Here is an 18,167-nt window from a genome sequence, read left to right on the forward strand (position 1 = left end):
ATTAACTAGTTAACTGATGACCTGACCTCAGTTTTCTGAGGGGTCCTGAGACATGCTAGAGCATGAAAATCAGCCATAAAATCAGCCATTCCAATGGGAAGATTAAGCTGATCGTATTAGATAAATCCTTGGAACAAGTTGGCAGGTGAAGATCAGTTCAATTCCACAAACATTATTGGTTACCTTCTATAGGGTACAGCACACACTATTCTAAAAGATTTGGAGGTTGAAAGAAAAATAGGATATGGTTCTTGCCTTCAAGGAGCACACATTTTAACAAGAGATGCATATAATCGACTCAAGCAGAATGATGCACTCCATGAAGCAGGTACATGGACACGGAGGAAAAGTCTATGCCCACATGGGGTGATCAGGAAAGGCTTCAGGAAGGCAGTGGAGAGAACACTTAGTGACTCAGATTCAGATGATCCTGGGTCCTACTGCTAGTTCTGACACTTTCTAGTTCTGGGACCTTGAGCTACAAAGCCCTCTGATCTTCAGATTCCTCATATGTAAAATGGGGGTTTATATTAGTAAGCGCCTGCTCTACTCACTTGCAGGATTGTCGTGAATAATAAGCAAGACAATATATTAAAAATGTTCTGTAAACTGTAAAACAGCATATAAACAAAAGAGATTATGTTAATTATTGTGTCGGGTTGATGATAGTTGAAGTTGTATTAAGGAATGCATACATTGTGTGGGAAGGGAGAAAGATGAGCCAGGGAAGAAGTAGGAGAATGTGTAGAAGCAGTATCACAGAAGCCAAGGGAGGAAATATTAGAGGAGTATTGTCAACAGGGTTGGAGGAGTGGCAGGGTCCAGGAAATACTTATTTAGTTTAAGGATGATCTAAGCATATCTATAGACAGATCAGGAGACAGTAGATAGGAATAAAATAAACATACAAAAGGGGAGACAGGGCTAGGATGGCCATAATAAAAGGGCAATAACAAGAGTTGGCGAGGAAATGGGGAAACTGTAGGCAGGTTCCTCCCACGTTGCTTATGGGAATGTGAAACAGTGCAGCACTTTAGGAAAACTCTGGCATTTCCTCAAAATGTTAAACATAGAATCACCACATGACCCAGCAATTTCACTCCTAAGTACATACCCAAGAGAAATGAAAACATATGTCCACACAAAAACTTGTATGTGAATGTATGTAAAATAGCCAAAAAGTGGTAACAACCCAAGTGTCCACCAACAGATGAATGGATAAACAAAATGTGGTATATTCACACAAAGGAATATTATTCAGCTGTAAAAAGGAATGAAGTATATTACATGCTACAACATGAAGGAACCTTGAAAACAGTATGCTAAGTGCAAGAAACCAGACACAAAAGGCCACATATTGTATGATTCCATTTATATGAAATGTTCAGAATAGGCAAATCTAGAGACAGAAAGTATACTTGATTGTCTAGGGCAGGGAGTGGGGGCGGTTGGGAGGAAATGGGGAGTGACTGCTAATGTGTATGGGCTTTCTTTTTGGGAAGATGGAAATGTTCTCGGATTAGATAGTGGTGATGGTTGCACAACTTTGCGGTTATACTAAAAAGCACTACCTGCACACTCTAAAAGGGTGAATGTTAAGTCATGTGAATTATGTCTCAAGTAAAAAAGAGAGGAGAGGAAGGTATGAGGGAAGGAAGGACAGGGTGAGACCCAGAGCCTAGTTAGAAAGATTATCCTTGGCAATAAGAACCAACACCTCTTCAGTGTGAGAAAACACTGGATGGATTTAATGGCAGCTAACATATGCACTTGCTATATGCCAGGCATTTTTCTAATTGCTTTACATATGTTATTTTTGTTTAAACCTTCAAACAACCCTGTGAGGTGGATACTATCCCATTTTACAGGGGGGAATATTGAAACACAGAGAGGTTAAGAAACTTGCCTAAAGTCACACAGCTGGGACAAATGTCAGAACAGGGATTGGAACCTAGACAGCCTGGCTTCAGAGTCTAGTACTTCATTAGTGCACTGCACTCCATCTCCTGAGTGTCTGTGCTCAATAGAGTAGGCAAGGCTGAGTGCTGAGAGGGTTAAGAGTTGGGAGCATATTTGGGGCTTGCAAGTGGAAAAGGTGAGAAGACGAACATGAAGAACATGAAAAAGTCAATAACTGAATTTTTATGTAAGGTTGTTGGGAGTAGTAGAGGCCTAGCAGAGGCAGAAACTATTCCCTCAAACATTGTCAGCAGCCTTTGCTGCATTCTAACTCTGGCTACCATTCTATTCTTGCAGGTCGGCGGTGGGAGTCTTCCTATGTGGTCCTCAGACTTTGGCAAAGAGCCTGTGCAAATGCTGTCATCAGTACTCCAGCCTGGATCCTAGGAAGGTTCAATTCTACTTCAACAATGAAAATTTCTGAATTATAAGAATAAGGATGGTAATCTGCATTTAGCCTCTGTATCTTCAACAATTTACTTGGCCTGGTCAGGTTTGGGCAACCACTTAAGGACAATAACATGTTTCTTTCAAGCCTTGACTCTCTGGTATTCTTTTTTGATTGGACTCAACTTCGTCATCACTGAGCTTCATGGACCTAAGAACTTCAGAAGTCACAATAATTGCAAAGCCCATGGATCCTTTCTCGGGAAAACAACTGTAAATCCTTCTGGAATGCCATGATTGAAGCAAGGCTTGATAGGAGACGTGGTTGACAGTTACACAATTTAACTCCAGGTGATTTTGTTGATTCCAAGTGTTACTGTCTCCTGGACTCTGGGTCACATTCTCCTCTCCCTCCCACCCACAAAGAAGATTTCTAAGTAGGGTGATTTTTTAAATAAAAATTTATTAAAGAATTAATGACAAAACATAATAATAAGCATAAATAGTAAAACAACGAACATAGAATTACCAAGAACCCAATACCTATATAACACTATGTACATTCTTACTGTTAAACATGGTCTTATCCAGTGTGAACAGCAATTTATGCTTTACTTATTTTTGCTTGTCAAAAAATGAAGGATTTTCTTCTTTGCTTAATGAATAAATCTTTTGTTACTTTACCTAGGCTCTCCATTTGGGAAAGAAAATCTTGGAAGTATGCTAATCATAATTGAAATTGTATTATAATTGAAAGTCAGTTATGTTGTCATTAGCTTGCATTGTTCTGTTGGAAATAATTGTGAAAACTTGAACTCCATCTTAGGATGATTATTTAGTCAACAAGGATTCTTTATTGCCATTTTTATCAAGGGGTTTTATTAATGTCTAGTCTTAAAAAAAAGATAATTTAAAATTTTGACAACACATTTTTTGGCTCATACGTAACTATTCATTAAGGAATCATTCACCTAATGACATCAGCAAAATGCCTTTTCTTTCTCCTATTGAAATGCTTTTTATTTCTTCCATTCACCTGGCTCTGGGATGTCAGTAGTCACTGTGAAACAGAAGAAGGAAAGATCGGGGCCCTTAAAAGAGGAAAAATAATCCACATTTCTTTGTGCCCAAAGACAATTCAAGTCACTGGATTTACAAGAATGTTTTTACTGAATCAACATTATAGCACCTATTTATCTACCATTAAGTGAGCAAAAATGAATAAATGATTGTTTCTAATTATCCAGAAACCTACATGACTTGAAAGATTAGTAAAACCAATCTTTTCAGTCACTAGTTTGAACAAAATAAAGGTAGGTCATGAACTCATGGTAGCTAATTGTGTTTCATTTATTAACTGGACATCAGGAAAAAATACTAATGGATGTTTCCATGGGAATAGATTGGGATACCCCTGCTGTTACCAATTTCCCGGATTTCAGCTAATTTAAATTTAATAAGGCTTTAGGAACATGCACAATGGAACCTTGATGATATGGTTCCTACTAGACAACTGTTGACCAAATTATAATTTGATCTTCAGTGAGTTTGATTTGGAATCTTAGTGTTCTTGAAACTTATAATGAGTTCCTAAGGAGAAAGGCTGTACTCTTGGTCTTAATGTCTAAATATATTGACACTTCAAGATATGACTGCTGCTAAAATCAACATATCAAGGCCTAGAATGTTCATGGAAGTAGGCAGAAAAGGTAATGATAATAAATCCTACACATAATCAACATCTAAGCCTGAACTGGGGATGAGCAAGATACCTAGAAAGCTCCTCAGCAGTTTTGAGCAAGTTTTTCTTCCTAGGTTGTAATATCAAGTATCTTATTCAGCAAATTTTTGTTGCAGTAAATGTTTACATATCAGAGTAGAAAATCCCTCAATTTTAATGTCTCTCATAAAGTTGATTATCTTTGCATTCTTTTGCTTCACAGGTAAGCAATATGCTATTACATTCTCTAAGCCTATGGCAGGCTTTTAATTCACTTGACCATAATCCTAACCCAGAGGCTAGGACTCTGTGAACATAAATAGGCTCAGGAGTAGTTCCAGTGGAACTTTACTAATTATTAAGGCACCTCTTAACCTCTTGAGGTTGGCCTGATGGAGAGAAATCATGTTTCTCCTTAATGCCACTATGAGAGAGAATACTAGGCTGGAAGAGCAATAGGTTAGAGCCAGTGGCACTGATTATGTTCACACCTATTTGAAAGGAAGCAGGCAGGGGCAGGCCTAATGGGCAATCTGACAGCTTATGCTCTACATTTGGTCCTCTTAAAATAAATGAGAAAAATGTAAAAGTTTTAGAGTTTCTATGTTTTAGTTTCCCAGAATAAATTTGGTCACTGGGTAGGGCTGTAGGTTAGTAATTATTTAGAAGGCAGGATGAAATGTATTTTGTTTGTTTGATTTCTGTTCAGTGTTTATTTCACCTTGAACATGTGAAAAATTAGTGGCTTTCTTAACTTTTAAGGTTGACTACCCAGACTTAAGAGTTTTAAAACAGACAAGAAAATGTCAACAGTCTCTTGTGTTGTTGACGACACACTCAAACCAGTGATCATACATCATCTTTGTCGTAACTCTGAACTATGCATGTGAATAGACTTGGTACTGACCAAAAAATACATTTTGATATTTGGATTTTTCTAAACTAAATACACTGCTCTCCTAGGTAGGCTCTTTGCATTGTTGGCCTTCTGACCATTTTACAGCTCTAAGCACATGCTATTGTCTCCCAGTAGACTCAGAAGTTCTAGCAAGCTCTCAAAGGGCAAATATTATTCCTGTTGGAAGCAAACTAAGCAGAAACTAAGTTCCAGAAAACACTGTTTCTGAGAAATTCTCAAATATCATCAAGAAGAATAAATGGTTAACTTAAAAGGAAAAACAGAGCTATGGCAACATAATATTAAAGTACAATACTGCAGTAAGGGTAGAAAACACATGTAAGGTTTCACCCTTGGTGTTCAGCCTTTTAAAAGCAAAAAGGTCATGTATATCAATTTGCAGTATACTAAAATTGTGTTCAAAGTTTATTTCAAGTCACAGAAAACATACAAACTAAGACAACAGAATGAACTGATTTTTGTTCTGAGAGAAGGTGATGGGAGTCCTCCACCTGGCACCAGTTCGAGTCATTCAAGGGTTAGGATGCAGAATTCTTCTTTTTGCAACATTTCAACAAAGTTATGGAATTAATTTCCAGATCTGTTGCCAGGTAGTTTTGAAAACCTGTAAGGAAAAGTTGGGAGAAAGCCATCAGAAGTGGAGACAAAGTTCTCTTCCCCAAACATCAGGAAAAAAAATTTAAAGGTGGGGGAGGGAGGCTACACATATGAGCAAATCACCAGGGAAAGATCCCTAAGGTATCTGCCTCTTGCTTCCCCAAAGTAATCATCCCTTACAGCGGAGTTTCTCAACCTCAACACTACTGACGTTTAGGGCCAGAGAACTCCTTGTTATTGGGGGATGTCCTGTGCATTACAGGATGTTTAGCAGTATCTGGGGTCTCCACCCACTGAAGGCCAGTAGCACACCATACCCCCTAAAGCTGTGATAACCAAAAACGTCTCCAGACATTTCCAAATGTCGTGTAGGGGGCAAAACTGCCTCTGGTTGAGAACCACTGACCTGATGGTAGTGGTACATAAGCCTGTCAGTGACAGCAGAGCTGGATCACAATGAGCAAGGTATAGGACGGAGGAAGAGACAACATCTCGGCTACAGTATGCACAAATACCAGCAAATACACATTAAAACCTTCCCTGCATAGAACTACATACACAGAACTACGTGTGCGTACACACACACACACATTAATGCAGGTTTAGTAAAAATGGTAAAAGGTGAATAAGGTCTGTAGTCTAGTTAACGGTAAGGTACCAAAGTCAATTTCTTCCTTTTGCACTATAAACCAAAAAGGTATGTGTACAACAGCTTCCCAGGATGTTATCATTGCAGGAAGCTAGGGGAAGGGTACACGAGGCTCTTTGTAGTACTTTCCCAACTTCTTGTGAATTTTTAATTATTTCAAAATAAAAGTTAAAACAAAAAACCTTGCCCTGTGGTTTATGTGCAAGGCTTTAAAATGAGATATCTTACAAGCAAGAATACACAATGAAAGTACTTTCAGAAACATTTTTACCTCTACTATCCCAAAACATAATTTCCTCACATTGTAGGGAATGCCTTCTCTGGCATAAATAAATTAGAAAAAGTAGAAGAGAGGAATAATTTTTTTAATATATCTATTCCTCTGAATATAACAGGTCTGTACTTTTATAGATCTATAATAGTCTATACTTTTACTGAAGAAAATAGAATGCCTTGGGTATCTGGACTAAAAGTGCTGGTCATACTGAAAGTCTACTCCATCCATCTATGACAGCTTCCCATTAAAGTTCAGTCATTTAAAGTGTAGATATAGATATAATGCACATTTCCAGTTTGGATGTTTTAACATTACAGATATGGATTAAAATACAATATATTTAGTAAAGACTGCTAGTTAGTGTAAATGAGTTCACTGTCATATGATAATACATGGATGGGAATTATAATAAAGATGGAATAAAAAGCAGAAATTCAAAATGTGATATTCCAACTGATATTGGGACAATGTACATTTTAAACTGTTCTTAGAAAGCAGAATTGTTTATGAAATACAAGATGTTGGGGAAAAGTTTTTAAAAATGAAACGCCAATACATGTAATCAAGTTAGGTCACATGACTATGTTCCTTTTTACCTGACTGATGAGCAAGAAAAATAAGGGCAGCAGTGTACAGCAACCTCTAAAATGTACAGGGACTGATGGCGATGGTGGACATTCACTACCTTAAATTATGTGCTGTAATAGTTTAACCTCAAAGTATTCAATGTAAAATAAATACTGGAAACTGAATGCTTATACGTTTTATTGAAATGGTTTGTATTTTCTTCATTTTGATGGGGAAATATTTTATTTTATTTATGTTATTTTATTTTGGAATAAAATAACAACCGATTCTGGAGGAATATATGATCAAACCATATCAAATTATATTATATCTAGGGAATGAGATTGAGAGGGCAGAGATTTTACCCTGAACTTTCTACATTTCTATATTTGATTAATTTGGTTAAATTGATCATATGTCACTTTTGTCATTAGGAAAGAAAGGTTAAATTAGATTACAATCCATTCAATAACTGAACAAATGCCTACAGCCTTCCCCTGTCATGATAGGGACTGAGCTACTGAAGGGTGAAGGGTCTAGCCAAGAGGCGTGCAGGTCTTGGAGGGTCTTGTTGGTTAAGCTTGAAAGTATATATCCCAAATGCATGAGGAGCTTGTCTGACTCAGGCAGGGTAAGTCTGCTCACCTTTTAAGGCGCTCCAGTAGATTTCTGTATTTGTTCCTTTAAGATCAGGATACTCTGCCTCTGCTCAGGAGGCAGCATGGCGATCTGGTCTGCAGTTAGTTGAAGAACCTGCATGATCAAAGCAGCCTGTGCAGAGGAAAAAAAGGTAGTGAGTTTTAATGATGGCAGCTAAAAAAACACCACCAGCTTCTGTCCAAAAAGGAAGGACAGAGAAAGGATAGTTCACACACAAAAAACAGCAGGCCAAAAAAAAAAAATCAAACAAAACCAGAGAAAAAACCAAAACCAGCTGGTGAGAAAAGGCACAATGAAAAACACAAGTACAATGCCTAAGATCAGAAGACTCAAAACAGACACCTTCATGAACCCCAAATTCTTACAGACTAAGGTGACACCTGTGAGCCCTGGGAAGTCTACAATTTTTAATCCTGCTTTAAAAGTTTCTCCTGGGACTTCCCTGGTGGTGCAGTGGTTAAGAATCCGCCTGCCAATGCAGGGACCATGGGTTCGAGCCCTGGTCCAGGAAGATCCCACATACTGCAGAGCAACTAAGCCCATGTGCCACAACTACTGAGCCTGTGCTCTAGAGCCCGTGAGCCACAACTACTGAGCCTGCGTGCCACAACTACTGAAGCCCACGCGCCTAGAGCCCATGCTCCGCAACAAGAGAAGCCACTGCTATGAGAAGCCTGCGCACCACAACAAAGAGTAGCCCTTGCTCGCGCAACTAGAGAAAGCTCGCACACGGCAACGAAGTCCCAATGCAGCCAAAAATAAAATAAATTTTAAAAAAAAGTTTCTCCTTTTCACAAGTTTTAGCCTTTCCATCAGATATGAACTCCCTACAATGGTCAAATATAGAAACAGAAAGATATGCTCATGGGGAATCTGCTATTGTTTTTAGGGATAAGGTAAAAAAGGGAGGAAGAAAGGGATTTGGATTTCCAGGTCAATCAGGCCTGCACACAAAAAATCTACTGGTAGATGAGTTGAAATGTAAGATAAGCTGCCATTCACATACATCCATTTAAGAATTTTAGGACCAAGCCCACAGATTTTCAGGTGACAAGATCATAAAGCGTTCTAAGAGTAAAAACATCACTTCCTGAAGACCCAGGACCTCCACATGGTGACTGTGAAAAGAGGACTCCAAAAGACTCGTGCATATGGAGGCAGCTGGACAGCATTACTTACCTTCTCATGGTCCTGTGGAGTGACTTGGTTCTGGCCAGGACTAAAGCCACCAGGCTGGCCTCCACCCTGAATGCTCGCTCCTTGCATGCCCGCTGCCTGCATGACTGGGACCTATGTGCACAGAGAGAGATGAAGAGAGATTTTCGGTACTTCTCATTTAGGTAACCAGAAGCCAGTAATAACAGCAATGTGAAAAAATATCTGATTGTGGATATGAGTTAAAAAAGCAAATTAATGACTGAATATCATTTCCTACTGTTAGCATCAGCAGAAGGCAGGGTTTAGCCAGAGATCAACTAGCAAGTTGACAGATTTCTTACAACAGCTCCAGCATCATCAACAAGTATCACACAGCACAAGTGGATACCGTCAAATCAAGCAAAATTCAGCCACATAAGCACAGGGGAAACTGAGGGCATTCTAGAAACTAGCACTCAGTGGAAACAGAAACGAAAGCTGACAGATTCTAGAATAATGTATGCTGGTCCACTGGGGAAGCTACATTCACAGGGATACCACCTACCTCTAGTTCAATCAGACACAGGCCCTATCCCACAAGGCAGAGATGATCATAATGGCAGAGGCAGAAAGGAGATGGGAAGGCCTCCAGGGAAAGGACTACTATTAGCCCAACATTTGCTTTTTATAACTTTCCTCAGAGAATATGCAGCAGTTGCTTTCTGTTAAATACAGACCAAGAAACACGACTGACCTGAGTTTAACAAAGTGCAGTTATATCATGCTTACCGGTACTTAAGATCTTCGATGGGTTCAATGTTTTGGAAGACAACCAGAACCCAAGGAAAAGGCCTCAGAGCACCTAGAATAACTGTTAAAAGGTCCCTATACTGGATTTATGTTCACACTCAGGCATTTACCCAGAGCTTAGGTGGTACTCTTATTAAATACAAATTGTTAACAAACATGTTACCTGCTTCCTCAGCAGATGAGAAGCAGCAAAGCATGAAAGAAATGTGGATGAACCATTAGGAGCAGATATCATGACAGCAATGTGAAGAGCCAGGTGACAACCTGACAGTGAAGGATACCAGAAACCAAAACAGGAGATGCTATGTTTTCTATTATAGCCTATACAATAATGGGTACGTTTAATGATGACCTTGAGTAATCAAAAATGATCAAAATAATTTTTTGTATCCTGTTTAAGAAGAGAAGGAAGCATAGTATACTTCATAAATGATTTTTCATTAAAACAGTTTAAAAACTTGGTTGAATAATTCTATTATGTGGAACATTCATTTGGATGCATTAACTAATTTCCCAAAGACACCAGAGACATGAAGCATTAGTACAGCTTTGTACAGATTGCCAGAAATGATCACTTTCTGTTCTTTACCAATACTGAATCCGGAGACCAGTCTGAACCTTAATGAGCTGTTACAGATCTGAAAAATCTATGAGAGTAACCTTTTTGAAGCTTCAGTCAATACTAATTTGAGGTACTGTAATGTGATCTAACCATTTAATAATGGCCATTTAAAGTTTCCAGAAGAGCCTGTTCTAGGCTCTCAAGTAATTATACAGCTGACCACATATCCAGGTTTGCTAAGACAGTCCCAGTTTAAGCTTCTGCCCCACAGTAATTACTAACAGCACTCTCAAATGTGTCCCTGTTTGTGGACAGTAAGTTATATAATCACCCTAGTAATAATAAGCCTTTTACCAACAAGTTTCCAACTAGGTGGACTGAAGTTAATTTTAAAATTTGATTTAAAATTATGAGTGAGGGACATATTGTTAGGTTAAAAAACAAGGTGCAGAACAGTGAAAGGAGGAAAAAGTAAGAATACATATATATTCATATTTGCAAAAATAAGAATATATATTCTTATTTGCTAGAAAGATACATTATAAAAAAAGTGATTATCTATAGGAGATGGGGGTCACAAGGGAGACAGGTACGAGGAGGAAGTGAGGTTCTTACTGTATATCTTTTGTACATGAGTGAATGTATTTTATATATTTATTTATAAGTAAACATAGTAAACAATTTTTTTAAAGTTTGAAGATAAAGTTTTTATTTTCTCTACCTCAGATCTAATTGGCTTTATAGAATCTACTAATGAAAATTATAATAAACGTAATAATAGAGTAATAAGTTCAAGTACTAGCAGATAAAGGAGCAAGAAATTATTGATAAATGGTCTTCCAACCATTATTTTCGACATCTTTCTCCAAAGAATTATTGACAGAACTATATAAGGACATCATGTAGTTATTTGTTATTTATCTCCCCACTAGAATATAAGCTCCATGGGGGCAGGACTTCGTTTTGTTCACACTGCTATATCCCCAGTACCTATAGCTCTGCCTGGTATATAGTAGGTGCTCAATAAATATTTGTTGAATGACTGACTGAAAGCATAAAACCCATTTTTACTATGAGGCTACTGACCATAGAGGGTATGATAAAAATCAAAGCCCACGAACACATTTGTTTTAAAGTGAAACTTGAAAAACAATAGAAAAGTTTTTTTCTACACATACCAGAAAACAACATATTCATATTTCATATTAGAGAGGAGGGATAGACACACATATACAACGTGCAGATAACAAGACAGAGTAGCATAGTGGAAAAAATAGTGGGTTCTATTCCTTGCTCTGCCACTTTTTAGTTGTGTGAATTTGGATAAGCCACCTGAATTCTTGGGTCTCAGTTTCCAAACCTATAAAATGAGAGAACTGGGTGACTGACATGTTCCATTCCAGCTCTGACAATACAGTTCTCTCTCTTGTGCATACACACACACACAAGGGGGAGTAAGGCACAGAAGCATATGGAAGAGAGAAGAGATAAAGAAGTACATAGAGGAATGAGGAAGTCACGTTGAGGAAAAATGAAGGTGGAAGGGCTAGAGTGAAACGAAGGTGTTAGCCGAAAAACAAAACAAAACAAAGCAAACTCAGAGGGAAGATACAGATGTACTACCTCCCCACAACCAACTGGAGGGTAAAAAGGATGGAGATAAGAACACATAGACAATCACAGACCACCATTACACATAGCTGGAGAAAGCCAAATAAAGAGAAAGAAGAGATAAGAATTTAGTTGCACAGCTTTTAAGACAAGCATTAGTAAATTGCCTTTCAACTCCACTGTTCACTTTAGGCTATGTGATGAAAGTAAATTAAAATAGATTTCTGCAAACCTAAGATCAGCTAAATGACCACTAATAGCTCTTCATATGCTCTAATGCAGCGGTTCTTAGGGTTATACATTAGAATCATTTGGGGGAGATTTTTCAAATTATCCATGCCTAGATTCTACTGACGTGCTCTCTATCCCCTAAAATCAGGGATTCTGCTCTGAATGGAATTTGAAATTGTGGGACAAGGTTACACTTTTGGACTATAATCCTGGTAGTCAGAAAACCACCACCCTAAGGAACAGAGAAACTAAAGGAAGGGAGATTCTAATCTTCCCCAAAAAGCTGAGAAAACAACCCAAATCAGAAAGCAGTAATAATCAGTCTCAATAATCAATTCCCGAATAGATCAAGATTTCACATAGAAGTGACAGTTACATATACCTGTCTGGATCCCTGGGGGCCAACTGTCCCCATGTTAATTGGACTGGGACCCTGGATTCCACTAGGTATAGGGCCTCTAGGGCCTGGGACTGGGCCCCTTGTATCCATGCTTCTGGCCTCCATTCCTCTGACTTCCATTGCACGGGCCTCCATTGCACGGGCCTCCATTGCACGAGCCTCCATTGCACGGGCCTCCATCGCACGGGCTTCCAATCCTCTAGCATCTAATCCTCTTGCCTCCATGGCTCGTGCCTCCATCCCTCGTGCATCTATGCCTCGGGGATCTCTTCCACCTATAAAAAGTTGCAAGAAAACCATTGGGTAGCTACCCACCTTTACTGCAATAATAACCAACAATCAAATAAACATTCTGTATCCCAGATTGGAGCCTAAGACAGCATGTTCATCATGAGCCCACAACTACCAGTCAGCCCTGTGACGTGGTTTCCCCTCACCTCTGCCATCCAATGGTGGACCCCTCTGATCTAGCATGGGTCCTCTTGGCTCTGCCATTAGCGGTCTGGGCTCAGCTAATGGCCCTCCTCGCATCTCATGTGGGGGTGGGCCACGGCTGTCATGGCCAGGGACATGGTGCATGGGCGGACCCTGATGAGGTGGTCCCAGGTAACCTCTAGAGATGGAGAAAAAAATGTTATATTTTAAAACAGAACAAAACAATAAGGAAAAAGTGTCAACCAGAAGATCAGTAAAATTAGATAAAGAGCTGATGCAAACATCAGTCTACAAATGCTAAGAGAATATCACAAAACAGGTCAAAGAAAAGCTATCGAGATGTAAATCCATGTATTCTAGAATTTCGTATTTGGTCAGGGCACTCAAATTAAGGAGGAATGAATGGATATCCATTATATATAATGAATACGCAGTAGGGTGCTTAAGAACATGGGTTACTGTATGGGTTCAAATCTAGGCTCTATCATTTATTAGCTGTGTGATCTTGGGCACATTTGCTTAACTTCTCTAAGCCTTAGTTTCTTCATCTGTAACACGGGACTGATATTAGTATCAATCTCACAGGGCTGTTGTGTGGATTTAGTGAGATGATCTCAGTAAAGTACTCAGAGCAGATTGAGAGGCATAATCCCCACTAATACCAATTATTATTATTATTGCTATTATTAGTATTACTACTAACAATAAGCAATATAATTTTTTCCTGTTTAGATATGTGTGCTAGAATTTCCAATTTCTGAGGATGGAGTAGCAATGGTTAGTTCAAAATGACACACTCAACTACATAGTTCTGCCCAGGAAGTGCTTCATCTTGGACAGTGGCCATGAATATTTATTTGTCTTTTGAAGTAAGCAAACAGGCACAACTGGTATGAAAAGACTTTGTTCTCAAAGCAAGGGGAAATTCTGATTCCTTCAATCTTTTCCTTCTGTGTCAGTGCTTACCTAGGCTCTACCTCTCCAGTTACAGAAAGTAAAGTGCCTCCACGTGGGTCATTTGGAGCGTCTCCCAACAGACCTCGAGGAGTTGGGACGTTGGCAGGCAAGGGCCCACGCTGCATAGCTGCTCTGGGGTCTTGCATCGGCACTGACAGGGAAACAAACGGGGAGGTACTGCTGTGAAGGACATGTAAGGCAAGAAGAAATGACTCTATATGCCACTGACAACATAGTTCAGACCCCTTAGAGTGGGTGAAACCTCACCACAAACAGACTTCTCTTGCAGCTCAAGAACAGAAGCAGGGTATAGGCAGAATTTGTTCCATGTCAGAGGTATGGATGGAATTATGTAAAGAACAAACTGGGGAGCAACCTGCCAAGGCCTAGCACTGCAACCTGAAGAAACTTAGGCTCCTGGTTTTGCTTATAATCAATCTTAGTTCAAGGACCAGAGTCACAAAAGAGAGGTAGGGCCTTGGCATATGTGAACACTGCCATGGCTCTGCAAGAACATGCTGTCTCCTTACAGACTGCTATTCCATCCAAGCCTCCTGACACCAGTAGGGAGGGAGTACAGCCTCAGACAGTTGTCCGTATCATCCATGTTCTCTGCCCTGTGTGAAGAGGTCAATCTTAGGCTTGTGGCCCCAAAAGGAAAAAAATGAAAAAACAAAAAACCCAAAACACTACCCTTTTGGGTTCCGAATGTGAGGATGACTGCCAAGCAGCCCTTTACCTCTCAACGTCCCACCCTGAACACCACAAGCAAAAGGAAACCCGCAGATACAATGGGTACCTTGGACTCGCTCAATTGATGCAGGCCCGGTGGGTCCCACGGGCGAGTGCTGTAGGGTTCCTAGGTGAGCAGTAAGTTCAAAAGGAGAAAGAACAGACACTTAAAATAGCTTGCACACACACGCAGAGGCACACAGACAGTGGAGATTTACACATATAAGTTAAAGAGCCAAGAGTTCATTAGCTTGCCCTGGGCTACAAAATCTTCCTAAACTATATGAGATTCTTTAGGATCTGAAACTGTTCTGCTTTGATGAGATTGCTTCCTAAGGTAAAACCTGTGGGCCACTGATTTTATTTGGGCAGGAATAACCAGCCACTTTCAATCTACACCTCTCCTACTGGGATTCCCCTTAAATCTTATGATACTATGAAAAAGAGAAACAAAATATAAAAAGGATGCTTCTGAAACTCCAGTTAGGCAAAGAAGGTAAATGTATTTTCATAAGCAAAAAATGAAAGAAATTGCACTGAATCTGGAAGGCAAGATTTATTCTGGAAAAGCCCATTAACAGAAGTGGCACAGTATTATTTTTGTCATAATTTAAAGCACAAAAATTTCTGCTATCAAATGGGGAAATGCAGTGAATGAACTTTAGACAAAGAAAGAGAATATTACTCCTCAAGAAGTACTCTGCCTCTGTAAGTTTTTGATAAACAAACATCATGACATCAGCAAATAAAGACTAATAAGACGACAAGGGTGCCAACACTAAACAAAGGTGGCAGAAGGCAAGAAGAAGTCTCTTCTTAAACATCTCATTGTCTCTTTTCAACATTACAAATGTGTAAAAGAAGCATGGATTGCAGGAAAAGAATGACAAACTGGGTACAAATGAAAGATTCTTGCTTTCTCTGCTGGGTACTAAAGGAAAAGTATAAAAGAAAAGTCTCATTTTGTCTCTTCATGAAGACATCCTTGATATACCTTCAAAACTCAAGTCATTTCCCTTTGTTAACTTTTGACCAGAAAGGTGAAAATAACTGTATCAAGGAAGATGTCTTGTGGAAGTGTGTATTAAACAAAGTTTGATTTATTGATGGCTGGGGGAGAGGTAGAGGTATGACTGAAACTTCTAATTCCTTCTCACTACTGCAAAAATACTTTGGGGCACATACACGATCTACTGATAGCAGCTGAGGGGGGTGGGGCACAATAGCATAAAAGCATGGTCTGCTCAGACAAGGTGTCTGGACAAAGAGCTTGTTCCATTGTCAATTGCCTGACAAGATTATTAGCTCTGTCACTTTAGCAACCAATATCAGTATACAAACCATAAACAAGGAGTACAGTGCATAGGCCTGTATCTTAGTATTTTGCTTAAAAAAAAAAGGGTTTTGGGGAATTCCCTGGCAGTCCAGTGGTTAGGACTCAGCACTTTCATTGCCATGGCACAGGTTCAATCCCTGGTTGGGGAACTAAGATCCTGCAAGCCACATGGTGTGGCCAAAAAAAACCAATTAAAAAAATTTTTTTAATGGGTTTTACTTATAGACCATATGCTAATAAGAAGTAACTTAAGCTTCCCTACACTTGTCCAAAGCAGTTCTTTCTCATCACAAGGACACAATGAATAAGAACAGAAGACACTGGAAGGAAACAGAAGCAGTGTGATTGACAGAAAGAGGATAGATTTCAGAGTCAGAGACTTTGGAATCTTAGCTCTGCCACTTATTAGCTGGAAAAGAAGACGAATGCACCAAGCCCAGGCCACGTTACTCAGATACCAGTATTTACTTACCATGTCCCCTTGAGGAAGTAACTCAGAACTCTGAGCTTCCAGCTCTTCACCTGAAAACTGAGGTGCTGCCACCTAACTCACAAGGTTGTTTATGAAAATTAAAGTGCATGGCCTATAGGATGCGCTCAGTTTTATTGTTAGTTCCTTCTGTTTTCTCACTCTCTCTCTTCCTGATGTTGGTTTCAACCGAATCACTGCATTTTCTTTTCTTCAAACTCCAGTAACATAGAGAAATAACGTGGACATTTTGGAGTGCCTGCCACTGTGGTATCCAGTGTTACTGCCACAGTATAACATTCACTTACCAAGCAGGCTTCACAGACCTTTGACCCCCTCCCAGTTTTCTCTGGGGTTTAAATTTAGTCTTACACATACCCAGTCACATATTACATGGTCATAATTAAAATTCCTTACTCAGATCTCCATAGAGGGAGTGAGAACATGTAAGTAGAGGCATTAAACTATCAGGAAAAGGCGACATAAATTAAATAGAAACAAAGGATCAATTTGCTTCATCATCAATTCTTGTAGAGCTGGGCTCTGAATCACTAGATAGAAGTCGAGACAGTGCTGCCCAACAGAATTTTCTGCAATGATGGAAGTGTTCTATATCTGCAATATCCAGTATGGTATTCACTAGCCACATGCAGCTACTGAGCACTCAGAATGTGGCTACTGTGAATGAGGAACTGAGTTTTACATTTTACCTAATTTCAATTTAATTAATTTAATATTTGAATAGCCACATGTGGTTAGTGGCTGCCATATCAGATAGTGCAGATATAGAACATTTCCATGTCTAGTCCACATTAATCAGACATTAATATTTATTTACCTTGTCCCCGCTCCATGGACACTGGTCCACTTCCTGGCATTCCAACCTGGGCCTGCATTCCTCCTAGAAGATAAAGGGCAGGAAAGAAAAACAAATTGGGACAGTGGGGAAAAAATTTGGACAGTGGCTGAGTTAACAAATTTCCTCTTTCTGCCCCACAAGCAGAAACCTATACAGGAAGATCATAAGTACCACTAAACAATGCAGTTATCCAGAAGATGGAGTTTGTTACTGTACTTTAGCCGTTGGTGACAGAAAAGTGAGTTAAAGAAGAATTCGTAATCTCACTGGTTACCAAAACTTTGGCAGGGGGCTTCCCTGGTGGCGCAGTGGTTGAGAGTCCGCCTGCCGATGCAGAGGACACGGGTTCGTGCCCCGGTCCGGGAAGATCCCACATGTCGCGGAGCGGCTGGGCCCGTGAGCCATGGCTGCTGAGCCTGCGTGTCCGGAGCCTGTGCTCCGCAATGGGAGAGGCCACAACAGTGAGAGGCCCGCGTACCACAAAAACAAACAAACAAAAAAAAAACAAACAAAAAAACTTTGGCAGCGAGTTCTGTAATACAGAACGATGGCACTTATCCATGTACCTCCTCCCACAGGAGGCACTACTGTTCCCAGCGTACTTTGTAAATGGGGGGGGTATACTGTTGCAGTTGTGACAAAGATTTGTGGGGGCACGCCTGGCATTTTATGAGAAGCCAACAGGGATACTACATGTCCTGCAACGTATGAGACAATTCTGCAAAATCAAGGATTACCCTGTCTTGCAAAACTTTCAAACGTCTTGCTAAACATTCACACAAATGAAAACCTTTTTATAGTCATCTAAACTTAAAACTTGTCTGTTTTATTTGTAAACAAAGCGCTTCTTTGTCCAGTTTTTACACACACACACACACATTGAATTTTCCAGA

General features: G+C 39.6%; 2 protein-coding genes across 4 annotated transcripts in view; one reads left to right on the top strand and one right to left on the bottom strand.

Annotated features, from left to right (window-relative positions):
* Positions 1-7,578, top strand: part of NOX1 (NADPH oxidase 1) — a 24,495-nt gene extending 16,917 nt beyond the window's left edge. The window contains 1 exon segment of the mRNA XM_089904287.1: positions 2,257-7,578. Coding sequence (XP_089760413.1) covers positions 2,257-2,383 — 127 coding nt within the window. The 3' untranslated portion in view covers positions 2,384-7,578.
* Positions 2,790-18,167, bottom strand: part of CSTF2 (cleavage stimulation factor subunit 2) — a 25,401-nt gene continuing 10,023 nt past the window's right edge. For 2 of the 3 annotated variants that reach the window (XM_022580779.3, XM_022580781.3), the window contains 7 exons: positions 17,254-17,316; positions 13,888-14,029; positions 12,924-13,099; positions 12,469-12,761; positions 8,915-9,025; positions 7,721-7,846; positions 2,790-5,589 (listed from right to left, as the gene is read on the bottom strand). In XM_022580779.3, the coding sequence (XP_022436487.1) occupies positions 7,724-7,846; positions 8,915-9,025; positions 12,469-12,761; positions 12,924-13,099; positions 13,888-14,029; positions 17,254-17,316 (908 nt within the window). In that variant the 3' untranslated portion in view covers positions 2,790-5,589; positions 7,721-7,723. Of the gene's footprint in view, positions 5,590-7,720; positions 7,847-8,914; positions 9,026-12,468; positions 12,762-12,923; positions 13,100-13,887; positions 14,030-14,677; positions 14,738-17,253; positions 17,317-18,167 lie in introns of all 3 variants that reach the window. The other variant, XM_022580780.3, reaches the window with a different exon arrangement.

The sequence above is a fragment of the Delphinapterus leucas genome, chromosome X, assembly GCF_059928025.1.
Source record: "Delphinapterus leucas isolate spDelLeu-1000000601 "Yukka" chromosome X, BTC_Dleu_Yukka2, whole genome shotgun sequence".
NCBI lineage: Eukaryota > Metazoa > Chordata > Mammalia > Artiodactyla > Monodontidae > Delphinapterus > Delphinapterus leucas.